At 38.8% G+C, this 13,560-nt stretch overlaps 1 protein-coding gene across 10 annotated transcripts in view; it reads left to right on the forward strand.

Moving 5' to 3' along the window:
• Window positions 1–13,560, forward strand: part of ppip5k2 (diphosphoinositol pentakisphosphate kinase 2) — a 273,516-nt gene that overhangs the window by 43,614 nt on the left and 216,342 nt on the right. For all 10 annotated transcript variants that reach the window (XM_051929861.1, XM_051929854.1, XM_051929852.1 and 7 more), the window contains exons 4-5: window positions 200–290; window positions 597–682. In XM_051929861.1, the coding sequence (XP_051785821.1) occupies window positions 200–290; window positions 597–682 (177 nt within the window). The remainder of the gene's footprint in view (window positions 1–199; window positions 291–596; window positions 683–13,560) is intronic.

Here is a 13,560-nt window from a genome sequence, read left to right on the forward strand (position 1 = left end):
AGAGATTATTAGTGATGTGGCTAGAACTGTAACAGCAATGCCACCCACCAAGTGTTGAAAGACTATTTTCAGCTCTAAAAATAATCAAGTCAGATGTGAGAAAGACTGGATGGAACATTATAGAATGGGTAATGGATTGATATGAAAGTGTTAAGTTAATAATAGAATCCATATAGTAACTTTCTTTTCTCTATTTTAGGCTTTCCCTTGGACAAAGCTGTAGCTTATTCAGAACTGCGAAAACCCTTTGTTATTAATGACTTGGACTTGCAGTATCATATTCAGGATAGGTAAGTTGATACAAAAATATTCAGTAGAATTTAAAATGAAAACTAAGATATATGCTCTTTAAAATTGTTGTTCTAAATGCTTAATTCTTCTTTTTTTAGGTGAACACAAACAGTCAAGAATATTTCAATATAATTTTGAAATGTTTATTATCTGGAGCATGTATAGAACAATAAAGCAGCAAATTTAAATTTAGAAATGGTGATGCTATACTAATGTAAATTTTGAAACAAGGAAATATGTATAATTATTTGTTGTTGTGTTTTACTTCACAAAATTTTGCTGAATTTTACTTTTGAATTTTATAGGAGGGAAGTGTATAGAATTTTAAAGGAGGAGGGGATCTTACTTCCACGGTATGCAGTTCTTAATCGTGATCCTGACAGACCTGAAGGTTCGTGGTTTTACATTTTGCTTTCAAAAATAACACCCATATATTATTTTGTAATGGGTGAACTTTATTTTCATTAGAAATGTAATTAATATTCTACCTAAAATATACTATTGTAAAGAATTAAATATAGTGGATATGTTTATTCATCTGTCCTGTAGGTTTTTCAAAGAGCACATGCTTGTTGAAAATTAGGCTATTTTGGCTATGCACAACTATAACAGCTGAAATGAAACAAAACTGGAATATCAGAGAAAAATAACTCATAAATGTTTTTAATGCTGATTTTGAAACAAACAGCTATAAAAGCAACATATCTGTATCATCAAGAAAGTCTATGGTTCAACATAAACATGTTCAGGTTACTTGTTTGTTCCTGTAGTCTTCTTTCTCCATCTATGTAGAGTAGCTTTGGTTTGGAGAAAGGTTTGGATGGCTTGATAACTTCTAACATTTCTGCGCTCAGATGTTAAACCATGTTTATAGATGCATAGTTGTTAAGCAAGTATGTAACCAGTGTGAAAGCTATTGTGGTTGCACGTTTTATGTTATTTAGATATATATACAAATTAGCTCAATAAACAATTCATAAGCACACCGTTTTCTGTCTGTTTACTTTCTTTGAGACTCTTAAAATGATGTGCTGTGGAGTCCGTATCTCTGGGGCTTTTGTACCATCTCGGGGGTCCGCCTGTGGTGTGTTGGACGCGCGTTGTAGGCGCCCGGAACCTTCCGTACTATGTCGGGTTTGACTATGCTGTGTGGTGTGGACGGTTAGGGTTCCGTATTGTCTGTGCTCGTCGTGTGTTAGTTAGTTGAGCTGTTTCGTTTTTGTGTCTGCGGTGTTTAAGACGTGCGTTGTAGGCGCATGCAACTTCCGTACTATGTCGGGTCTGACTATGCCGTGTAGTGTGGGCGTGTACGCTTCCGTACTCCTCCATCTGGTCTCGTGTCTGTGTGCGCTTCTGTACTCCTTCATCTGGACTCGTGTCTGTGTGTTCGGTGCCTGCGCACTATGTCTCCAGGCTCCATCGCCGTGTACCTGCATCTGTGCCTTCCAGTTTAGCGAGAGACCTGCGTCCATGCCATCCGGTTTACCATTCTCGGTTAGTAATATGGATTGTGTGTTTTAATGTTAACACTAGAATTACCAGAGCCTACGAAAAAACTCGTATATCCGGCCCACCTTAAATCGCTTCTTAAATCTGTTCACACCTCTCCGCCAGCATCCTTTGTCCTCTAAATGTGCTGATAAAAGACAAGCTGCCAGCAGCCGGCTATTCCATCCCCCCACCGACTTAGAACGTGAGCGAAGTTTTCCCAGCTCACGCCTTGATTGATTATGTGGGAGTGAAGTGGAGTTTTACAGTGGAAATAAGAGGTCATTATTCTAAAGTAATCTGTGTAAACACATTGTTAAAACAGAAACTTTTTCATATTTTAGTAATAAATACTACAAAATGTAGTAGGCATAAACTATAGAATATATAAAGCCCGAGTTCCAAAGATCAAATAAACACTTTCACAAAAGCTTCAAGAATGATTCAACAGCTTCAGTGGTGTAGCGCGTTAAGATTTGCCTCTTAGCTGCAGAGCAGCTTTTCCTTGCCTCACAGACCTGAGTTCGATTCCCCGCTGGGGATGAAGTGTTGCTTTTTTTTCTTTTCTTTTAAACCTCAAACGGACATAAAATTTATACATTGGTATGCACTGTCAGTTACTGAGATCGTTATATTTTCATGTGGGAGGCTCCTTTTCAAATATTTTTTTAACAATTGAGACTGCAATTAACAGGAACAACTGTCCTTATAACTTATTTTTAAGATCCATAACACACAGACAGACAGAGCACTGCGTAATAGAGAGACAGACAGGCAGAGAAGTCACTAGATATATAAATAAACAGGGAAGCCACGTGTACTGAAAGAAAAAAAGAACAACATGTGCGTTGTCCCAGCTGCACTGAATAAGCGAAGGCGCTCTAACATCACCCCTCCCCCGATCTTACTTAGAGAGTCAGGGACAACGCACATGTTGTTCTTTTTTTCTTTCAGTACACGTGGCTTCCCTGTTTATTTATATATCTAGTGACTTCTCTGCCTGTCTGTCTCTCTATTACGCAGTGCTCTGTCTGTCTGTGTGTTATGGATCTTAAAAATAAGTTATAAGGACAGTTGTTCCTGTTAATTGCAGTCTCAATTGTTAAAAAAATATTTGAAAAGGAGCATCCCACATGAAAATATAACGATCTCAGTAACTGACAGTGCATACCAATGTATAAATTTTATGTCCGTTTGAGGTTTAAAAGAAAAGAAAAAAAAAAGCAACACTTCATCCCCAGCGGGGAATCGAACTCAGGTCTGTGAGGGAAGGAAAAGCTGCTCTGCGCTAAGAGTCAAATCTTAGCGCGCTATGCCACAGAAGCTGTTGAATCATTCTTGAAGCTTTTGTGAAAGTGTTTATTTGATCTTTGGAACTCGGGCTTTATATATTCTATAGTTTATGCCTACTACATTTTGTAACATTTATTACTAACATATGAAAAAGTTTCTGTTTTAACAATGTGTTTACACAGATTACTTTAGAATAATGACCTCTTATTTCCACTGTAAAACTCCACTTCACTCCCAGGTAAACAATCAAGTCGTGAGCTGGGAAAACTTCGCTCACGTTCTAAGTCGGTGGGGGGATGGAATAGCCGGCTGCTGGCAGCTTGTCTTTTATCAGCACATTTAGAGGACGAAGGATGCTGGCGGAGAGGTGTGAACAGATTTAAGAAGCAATTTAAGGTGGGCCGGATATACGAGTTTTTTCGTAGGCTCTGGTAATTCTAGTGTTAAATGAAATATGGAAGCCTGTGAAAAACGAGTAGAGGAGGCTCTATGTGCTCTCTATTTGAAGGTAGTTATAGGAATCTTGCAGTAAATTCAAAGAAAGTGAGGATGAGTGTAATCAATTAGGCAGTACTTGCAAACAAAAAACACAAGTCATTAAATGAATGAGACAGGTAGAGGTCATGTACATTGGAGAAATGGGAATGCTTACACAGCAAAACAGTGTCTTGCAGCATGCCTTAGAATTGAAGTGTGTGTGTGTGTGTGAAAGAGAGAATGAGAGAATAAATGCATGTATGAGTTCAGTGGCAGGGAAACAACCTGTCTGGATTCCCCCTGGATGCTAGAGGATGGGTATCTCAGCAGATCGTGGAGTGACTTTCACTCTGTTGAGGTCAACATGTGGTAGACCTGATTCCCATGCTGCAGATAATTTTGCGAGTTTGTGCCTTTTAACAATGAGAACTGAGGCAGAACTGTTGTGTGTGATTCCCAACCAGTCATGGTGGAATAAGCATGACCATGTGACCTCTATAAAACATGTAGGTGGTTTCCACTAAAACTCTCTTTATCACTCTCTGTATCTGGTCTTTAAAGTACATGCATCTGTTGTAATTTTTCTTTCTTGGATTTGTTGTGGATGTTGAGAAATGCTATAAGTGTACTAGCTTGTGTTAATACAAGAGGGAGTTTGTTAAATATGGTGTTACTAAAAAGAAAGAATAGTTTATGTGAGTTGAATAAGAAATTGGAGCTTTAAAAAAGATGCAGGGATCCTTCTGGCAAACGAAAGTTATCACCTAGAAATATTTAGGTGAGAGTCTTGTGCTGATTTACGGAAACTTTTTTTTTTTTGTGTGCAATTTAAGAATTTTTTTCATCAGCATTTCACTTGAGCAGAATGATTTGCCTGTATCGGTTTCAGTGCCATGCAATTCATTAATGAACTGTAACTGGCTTTTTATCGACTAATATAAGAAACCATTAAGTTTGTGTTCTGCTCTGTACTGGGAGTGACTCACATCTAGGAAACTGGCAGTATGAGAAGTCCCAGATAGAGAAAGATACACACACACTCACACACTCTGGTCTTTGCTATTAATTTGATTCCCCTATATATGGGGTTTGCCTGTGACTCTCATTTGCTTTGATTTATTACAGGGACTCAGGTTTCCTCCCACATGCTTATTGACCCTGAAGTGGCCTGCTGTAATTTAATTCATGATATTCTTATTTAGTGTGCTCCCATTTAAGGACCCATTGCTCTCTACAGTAATTACAGATACAGTATAAATATAACAAATGCAACATTAACACATAGTATAGCCAAAGAAGTCTGATGAAATGTGTACAAAAAGATACATACATGTCACATGGGTGAAGCTATGGCTGGGAACTATTTTGCATCATCTTATTAGAAGCACAGGGTAGTGGATAAAAATGAGTCTTCACAACGTGCCAGAAAATTTTGCAGGCTCTGCAGAAGTGGGAGGTGAGAAAGAATTAGCCACAGCGGCAGATCTGTCTGTGATGGAAGAACAAACTACGTAACTTAACCTCTCTAGCATTGCATTTTATTCCAAAAAAACATGTAAAGGAGCCTTGCTGTTTTTTTTTTTTTTTTTTTTTTGGCATGAAATTTACATTTTTATTAAATCTCAAAAGTATAATAATGATACAAATAATAATAGTAATGATAAAAATAATAGTAACAATCGTAATACTTCTAATAATACCAAAACAGTATGCAATCTCAAAATGAATCTTTTACATGGTAAATCTTAAAAGCATGGTAAAAGACACAGTCCAACATCAGTATCGGGACAATAATAGTGTGTTTCTTTTGGGATTTTATTTCCAGATTTATAAATTTTTGAACATCAAACTGCACAGGTACTAGTTGAATTCTGTTGTTTTTCTGTTGGAGGTATATAATCAATAAAATGTCTAGCAATAAGATTCTCTGGATAGATCCACGATGTGCTGGGTCAACAGTCTGTTTTTAGCGGTAGTGTTAATGGTGGATATGCGGTAGTGTGGATGGTAGATGTGCGGCAATGATTTGTTCTACAAACTGGCATGTAAAGTCTACATGAGGTACAGTTTCGCCAGCTTTTTGTTTGTTTTATATAAGATGAATGCATTCCAAATGCACTTTTCCAGATAACGAAATACCTTTTTGTAGTATTTCTTTTGTTGTCTCCACATAACGGGATAGAAAGTCTATTCTTGATCTGCATGATCTACACTTCCCATTGTGCTATTGTAGTCGACAGCAGCAAAAAGCTTAGGAACCTGCTTGTTGCCTTTTGCCTGCACAATGACCTTAGCTGCATCAGCGAACTTAATGATTTTATTGAAGGATTGATGGGCCTACAGTCATTGTTGTACAGAGAACTGACTTGACTTTGCATTTCAGCTTTACCCTTTTGCCAAGCTACTAGTGCACTTCGCTGTAATTTAGCTCTGCGAAAGTCTTCAGGCATGCCACGATGGTTAGGACATGCTGTTCGATATACTTCAGTCTTTCTTTGTAGTAAGATGTCAAATAGCTCTGGTGAAGTATAAAAATTGTCCATGGTTACACAATAACATTAATCCAGCAGAGCATCTATCAGAGTCTGCACCAAAGCCATACTGATTGTATTTCAGATGAAACATTGTCCCTTTCCCTGTGTGCAGAACCGAATTCCAAATGTATCCCGTTTTAGATTCACAAAGCTTGTAAAATTTTATGCCAAATCTTATTTTTGACATGATGTACAGTATCCATGACAGTCTGCCCTTATAAGCCATGAGACTTTAATCGATGCTGACATTAAGGTCCAGAATGTAAATGCTCCAAAATTGAGCTACAATGGTCAGGTATATCTCCTACATACTCTTCACATTGGATGCTGGATGGGTATTCTCATCACAGTCTTCATTGTGTGGTAAAGTGCAGATATTTCATAATTAGTGAAAACCTGCACTCAGACATAATTTCTTCGAAGAACAGCAGCACTGACAGAACTTTCACAGCCTGATTGGTTCTTGGTTCTAATGCTTATGTAAGATGCATCTGTACAGTTACCCAATTAACACTTGGGACTAACGCTTTTAGCTTGGTTTTCAAAGCCAGAGTAATGCTTGGATCTTGGATTAATAAAGTATCTATCCATCCATCCATCCATCCATCCATCCATCCATCCATCCATCCATCCATCCATCCATCCATCCATCCATCCATCCATCCATCCATCCATCCATCCTGTTACATCAGTGCTAATGAAAGTATTTGAACAGCTTGTTCCAACCCATCTGAAGTCTGTTACTGCTACTGATCTTGACCCTCTTCAGTTTGCATATTGAGCAAATAGATCTGTGCATAATGCCATCAGCATGGGCCTTCACTTTGTGCTGGAGCATTTGATTGCAAAGGGATTTGTGCCAGAATATTTTTATAGACTTTATTTCAGCTTTTAACACCATTGTCAACTGAAGTTCTATAGACTGAATTGAATCCTTCCATTTGTGAATGGATTTACAGTTTTCTGACATAACGGAAGCAATACGTTCATGTGGGCTCCCACCTCTCATACTGACTGACTGTCTATTAGAACAGGTGCCCCTCAAGGCTGTGTATTTCCCCTCTACTTAGTTCTCTGTACACCAATGACTGTAGGCCCACCAATCCTCCAATAAAATCATTAAGTTCGCTGATGACACCACCATTATTGGTCTGACTGCTAATGGTAACGAAAGAGCTTGTCTCTTTTGTGCTTCCAACAACCTAGTCCTCAAGACCACCAAGACAGTGGAAATGGTCACTGACTTTCGCAAACAGCAGATGCAATCTCTCTCTCTCTAACACTCTTAAGGCTCAGTAGCGATTGTACTTCTTAGGCCAACTAAAGAAATCAAATATTTCCCAGCCAATCCTAGTTCAATTTTAAAAAGCCATAATTAAAAGTGTAATCACATTCTCCATTGATGTCTGGTTTGGTTCAACAACTATACACTCCAAAAATAAATTACAGCATTTTGTAAGATCTGCTGAGAAAGTAGTTTGCTGTGCTCTTCCATCTGTTGCAGAACTGTATACATCTCACTGACCATATCAAAAGACGCACCACAAACTCCTCTCACCTGGCTCATTGCTTGTTCCAGAAACTCCCCTCTGGTAAATGCTTCAGGTCAATTAAAACTAAAATTAACAGACAATTCAATAGTTTCTTTCTCGGAACCATAGCCCTGTCAAACCAGTAACTTAGTCTTCTTTGTATATACAATACAATACAGTTTATTTTTGTATAGCCCAAAATCACACAGGAAATGCCGCAATGGGCTTTAACAGGCCCTGCCTCTTGACAGCCCCCCAGCCTTGACTCTCTAAGAAGACAAGGAAAAACTCCCAAAAAAAACCTAGTAGGGAAAAATGGAAGAAACCTTGGGAAAGGCAGCTCAAAGAGAGACCCCTTTCCAGGTAGGTTGGGCATGCAGTGGGTGTCAAAAGAAGGGGGTCAATACAATACAATATACAGAACAGAACAAATCCTCAATAAAAAATTAAAAATTTTTTAGAAGTACAGAGCAGAATTTAACAGTAGATGATATCACATAATAAGATTTGGATAATTTTAGACTCCTGGAGACCTCATCCATCAGGCTGCCTCCCCCATTTGGCCATTCCACGGCTGAAACAGTGTTGGGCCAGCCAATCCGATGAAAGGACCCCTCTTTCTCACGATTCCTGCGATCCTCCATCAGGGATAACTTTACCTTAGGCAGGCAAAACAACTTGGCAGGTGGGCTGTGGCACCAAGTGCTAAATTTGAGTACCGAGAAGAGAAACAGAAGAGGTGAGGGTTAGTATCCAATTCTAACTATAATGTTACTTATGTTTTAGTGCTAATGACTAACAACAGAGATGCAGTATGTACAGTTAATCAGCAGCTCTAGTCAGGATATGCTAAACTGAAGTAGTGAGTCTTCAGCCGGGATTTAAAAGCTGAGACCGAAGGGGCATCTCTTATAGTAGCAGGCAGACCATTCCACAGTTTAGGGGCCTTGTAACTAAAAGCTCGACCTCCCATTGTTATTTTATTAATCCTTGGAACCATAAGCAGACCAGCATCTTGAGATCTTAATGTGTGCTCTGGTTTGTAAGTCATAATAAGTTCAGACAAGTAAGCCGGACCTCGGCCATTTAATGCTTTATATGTTTAAAGAAGGATTTTGAAATCTGCCCTAAACTTAACCGGGAGCCAGTGTAAGTGTATGTGTTCTGTCATATGAATGTGTGTGTACAGAATGTGTACATGTATGTATGTGCATACACACTACCCACACACTCATTTACACATTTCCTTTATAATTGTACTATTCTGTAACTTTGTACGAAGTTTTCTTTCAAACTTATGCTATTTTATTTGTAAGTGATGATGTGTTCTGTTATATGCAGCTCCAAATCTACCAAGTGAAATTCCTATACATTAAGTACTAGCGAACAAAAGTGATTCTGATTCTGATTTGGCGCACTAAGGGTAAAATTATTGCAGATTTCCTGGTGTTCGGAAATCTTTGCGGCCATTTTTCTTTTAAACGCATGCTCCGTGCTAAATGCTGAAAAGAGGGAATAATTGCACTGCAAAGGCTTTTTTATTGAACTCTTTTTTCACATTTACCATATAAGTGATTTAAAACTATTTGAATGAAATACTTTTTACTTCTATCAATAAAAAAAAAAATTCCTTACCTGTCATGACCACTCCTTTAACACTAGAATTCCTGAAGCCTACCAAAAAATACTGGCCCACCTTAAATCCCTTTACACCTCTCAATTCAACGTCTTTTGTTTAGTAAATGTGTCGATCAGCACAAGCAGCCTGCTATCCCAACCCTGCCACCACTGCAGAAAGGGAAAAAATCTCTCCAAGCTCAAGCCTTGTTTAAGGAGTGAGGTACCTGGAGCTGTATAGGTTAAATCAGGTGTGGGCAAAGTCATTCCTGGAGGGCCGCAGTGGCTGCAGGTTTTTGTTCTAATAAGAAGCATTTATTGCTCTAGAAACGCTTCTGCTTCATTTTAGTTGTCTCCCTCATTAAGATTTTGAACCCTTATTGCTTATTTAAGTCTTAACCTTCCTCTTGTGTTAGGGTCTGCACCGACCCGTTTTAAATTTTAAATGCATACAAGAATCACATAAATTTGTTTATTGCATCAAGGCTTTTTGACTTTGTCAGGAACCTCTATTTCAACAAAATAAAGCAAAAAAAAATATTTTTACTAAATTATAAAATGCTCTGGTTGAAATTATGACCTTTGTGTTGTTAGGGTCGGTTTCGACCCAGTTATGATAATACGATGATAAAGCAATAATTAGAGCCAAAACTGAAATCCTAAGTGCACTGTCGGCTGACACACTGACCACCAGCTCCTCTCCTAATCATGTGAGCTTTCTCATTTTGCGTGGCTTTCCAGTATACATGCACAAAAACAAAACAAACAAAGATGGGCATGTCCAGACATGTGAGGTGAATTCACTCATTTGAGTGGCCATTTGACTTGCAGAGTGCACATTTACAATTTGCAGCATGCAAAAATGAGAAGAAGATTTACAGTGAGCCAAGTTCTGGATCGTATTTTTGGTGAAAATGAAGGAGAGGACACAGAGCAGCATAGCGATTCAGATGAGCAGGTTTCTGAGGAGGAAGACAATGTGGAGTATCATCCAGAAGACACAGACACATCTGATGAGTCGGATGAGGAGGTCACTGGTGCTGAAGCTGCTCCTGCTGAAAGATGCAAGTCCAAAAATGGTAAGATCTTTTGGAGCTCAGTACCTCATGATGTACATGGCAGGGCAGCTGCTGCAAATGTCATCAAAATGACCCCTGGAATCACAAGGTTTGCTCTGACCAGAGTCAGTGACATCAAAACAGGTTTTGAGCTATTTATGCCATTGTCACTAAAAAGAATCATCATTACTATGACGAACCTTGAAGGAAAAAAAGTCCATGGCGACATGTGGAAAGACATTGATGAGGAATACCTGGATGCTTTCATTGGTGTTCTTCTTCTTGCTGGAGTGTACAGATCCTGCAATGAGGCCACTGATAGTCTATGGGACGCCTCAACAGGCAGAAATATTTTCCGGGCAATAATCAAATGATATCAAGAGTCCTCAGATTTGACAACAGAGAGACCAGAGTGAGATCTGACAAGCTTGGTCCCATCAGGGATGTCTGGGAGAGATGGGTGCAGCTCCTTCCGCTGATGTTCAACCCAGGGCCAGAGGTGACAGTGACAGTCCCTTTTCGAGGAAAATGCCCCTTCCGGCAATACATACCCAGTAAGCCAGGGAAATACGGCATAAAAATCTGGGCAGCCTGTGACACAAGAACCAGCTATGCCTGGAATCTACAGATTTACACAGGCAAAGCTGCGAGTGGCATCCCTGAGAAAAACCAAGGAAAACGTGTGGTCCTCGATATGACCACTGGACTGCAGGGTCACAATATCACTTGTGACAATTTTTTTTACCAGCTATGACCTCGGACAAGAACTTCTCAAGAGGAAACTTACCATGGTGGGAACAGTGAAGAAAAATAAACCTGAGTTGCCTGCTGAAATCTTGCAGGTGAAGGGCAGGGCTCCACTTTCCTCAAAGTTTGCTTTTACAGACACCACCACTGTTGTCTCATATTGTCCAAAAAGAAACCGGAATGTGATACTCATGTCTACTCTTCACAAAGACGCATTTGTATCATCAGGAAGTGACAAAAAGTCGACAATTATCCACGAATATAACAAAAACAAAGGAGGAGTGGACAACCTGGACAAGCTGACAGCCACATACACATGCCAGCGAATGACCAGAAGATGGCCAATGGTTGTGTTTTACAACATCCTTGATGTGTCTGCATATAATGCATTTGTGTTGTGGAGCCACATCCACCAAGGGTGGAACTCAACCAAAAAAAACAAGCGGAGACTGTTTCTTGAGGAGTTGGGAAATTCCCTTGTCAAGCCACACATTAGGCAAAGGGAACGGGTGCCAAGACGCTGCAGCCTTTGTCAGACAGCTGCAGAGCTCACCCAGCACTCCATCCTCACCATCAGCAACACAGAGAGAATCTGCATCAGCATCCTCCTCAGCCAGCCCTGCCTCAACACCAACCGAAACAGCCCCAACCCCAGTCAGGCCGCCTGATTCGAAAAGAAAGAGGTGTCAGGTCTGCCCAAGCAGTAAGGACAGAAAGACAAATGTATTGTGTTTCAACTGCAAGAAATATCTCTGCAAAGAACACTCAAAAAGTGTCACTTTTTGCCACACATGCCTCTAAACACACACATACACAAGCATGTTCTTGTACACAGAGGTTTTTACTCTGATTTAGCTTTGTATTAGTTTTGGAACTTGTAATTGATTTCTATTTGTTTGATTTTCTTGATTGGTTTTTGTTTATTTGACCATGCAAATATATATTTTGTGTCATGACCTGTTCTGCTTTTCATTTTTTTCAGTTTATATTAAAGTTCTATTGCTGAAAAAAATATTTTTTTGCCTTTTCTTGATGTAAATATCTATGGGTCGAAATTGACCCGTAACACCATAGATGTTACTTTAGTTATTAACATTAAAATGAAAAAATAAATAAAACAAATTTATTTAAGAGATGTGTTCTATACCCCTCAGTATTAGTCAGGTAACACAAGAACCTTTTATTTATTAATATGATTTTCTTGAGGTTCATTTTACCATTTTTTTAAATTGAAATCAAGGGGTATACTGACAAAAAAAGGCCCAGAGGCCCACACCAAAAGTATTAAAACCAACATTTTCATGGATAAGGAAGCCTAACAAGGTAACCAAGAGATGAGAAACAAATTGGATGATAGCTTATTGTTTTTAGTGTATTTTATAGCTGATTTAATACACGGGTCAAAACCGACCCGTTAACATAAGAGATGATAACAGAAAGCTAACACAAGAGGAAGGTTAAACAGATGCATTCTCTGTTTTTTAATTGCTCCTTATTAGCACTAAGATGCAAATGACAAAAGAAACCAGCCGTTATCCATTTTGCTTGTTACCCTTTACACCTGTGTGTATTTATTGTGCACTATTTGGTTTAATTAAATACTTGGAAGGAAAGAGAAGAGAAAAAAGTGAAGGATTGAGAATTACCCATCCATTTTACACTTCAAAGTATTTGGATGATATCCTTAGAATGGAAAAAAAATCTAGGATATGAGAATGACTTGACTTAGCATAGTTTAAGCACTAATAAGCCATGAAATATAATTATTGGCAAGGATTGTTTTTTAATTAAGCAACTGGGGTGGAACAAAAACCCGCAGCCACTGCGGCCCTCCAGGAATGACTTTGCCCACCCCTGGGTTAAATAATATATTGTTATTTGGAACACATGCATTTCACATGTGTTCAATGTCTACAAAAATCTATGTAAGTGTAGGATAACAGTAAATGCAAGTAATGTCTGGTGCACCTGCGTTGTTCTTATATGTGAATGAATGTTTCTTGCAGGGAGGCTTCTGTTCTCTTTCTCCAATGTAGAACCCTCATCCTCATCGGAGTTCACCTAAGATATAGCTTGTCTTTATTTGAAAGCTGCAGTGTCCTATCGGGGGGAGCATGAACACAATTGAGAGAATAAAACTGAATTAAAAAAAAGTAACCCTTACAAATACCATACATTTACACTGGCTATTACAGACTCGAATCAAAAGTATGTTTTTATTGTATAATAGCAGCAACAATAATAGCAGCTCATTATTCAAAACATTTAATTTTGGGAGCGGGCAGGATTGAACCCGTGACCTGTTGATTATAAGTTAGTAGTTCTTAACGCTGTACTACCAAAACAGTTGTGTCAACAAAGTACGCTAACTTGATTTCTTTTTCTTCGGTTATATTCTTGAATAGAAGTTCACTTGTTTTGTTATACTTGTACCTTTTGTGAAAGTGTTTATTTGATACTAGCAAAATACCCGCGCTTCGCAGCGGAGAAGTAGTGTGTTAAAGAGGTTATGAAAAAGTAAAG

This window comes from Erpetoichthys calabaricus, chromosome 7 (assembly GCF_900747795.2).
Source record: "Erpetoichthys calabaricus chromosome 7, fErpCal1.3, whole genome shotgun sequence".
Classification (NCBI taxonomy): Eukaryota; Metazoa; Chordata; class Cladistia; order Polypteriformes; family Polypteridae; genus Erpetoichthys; species Erpetoichthys calabaricus.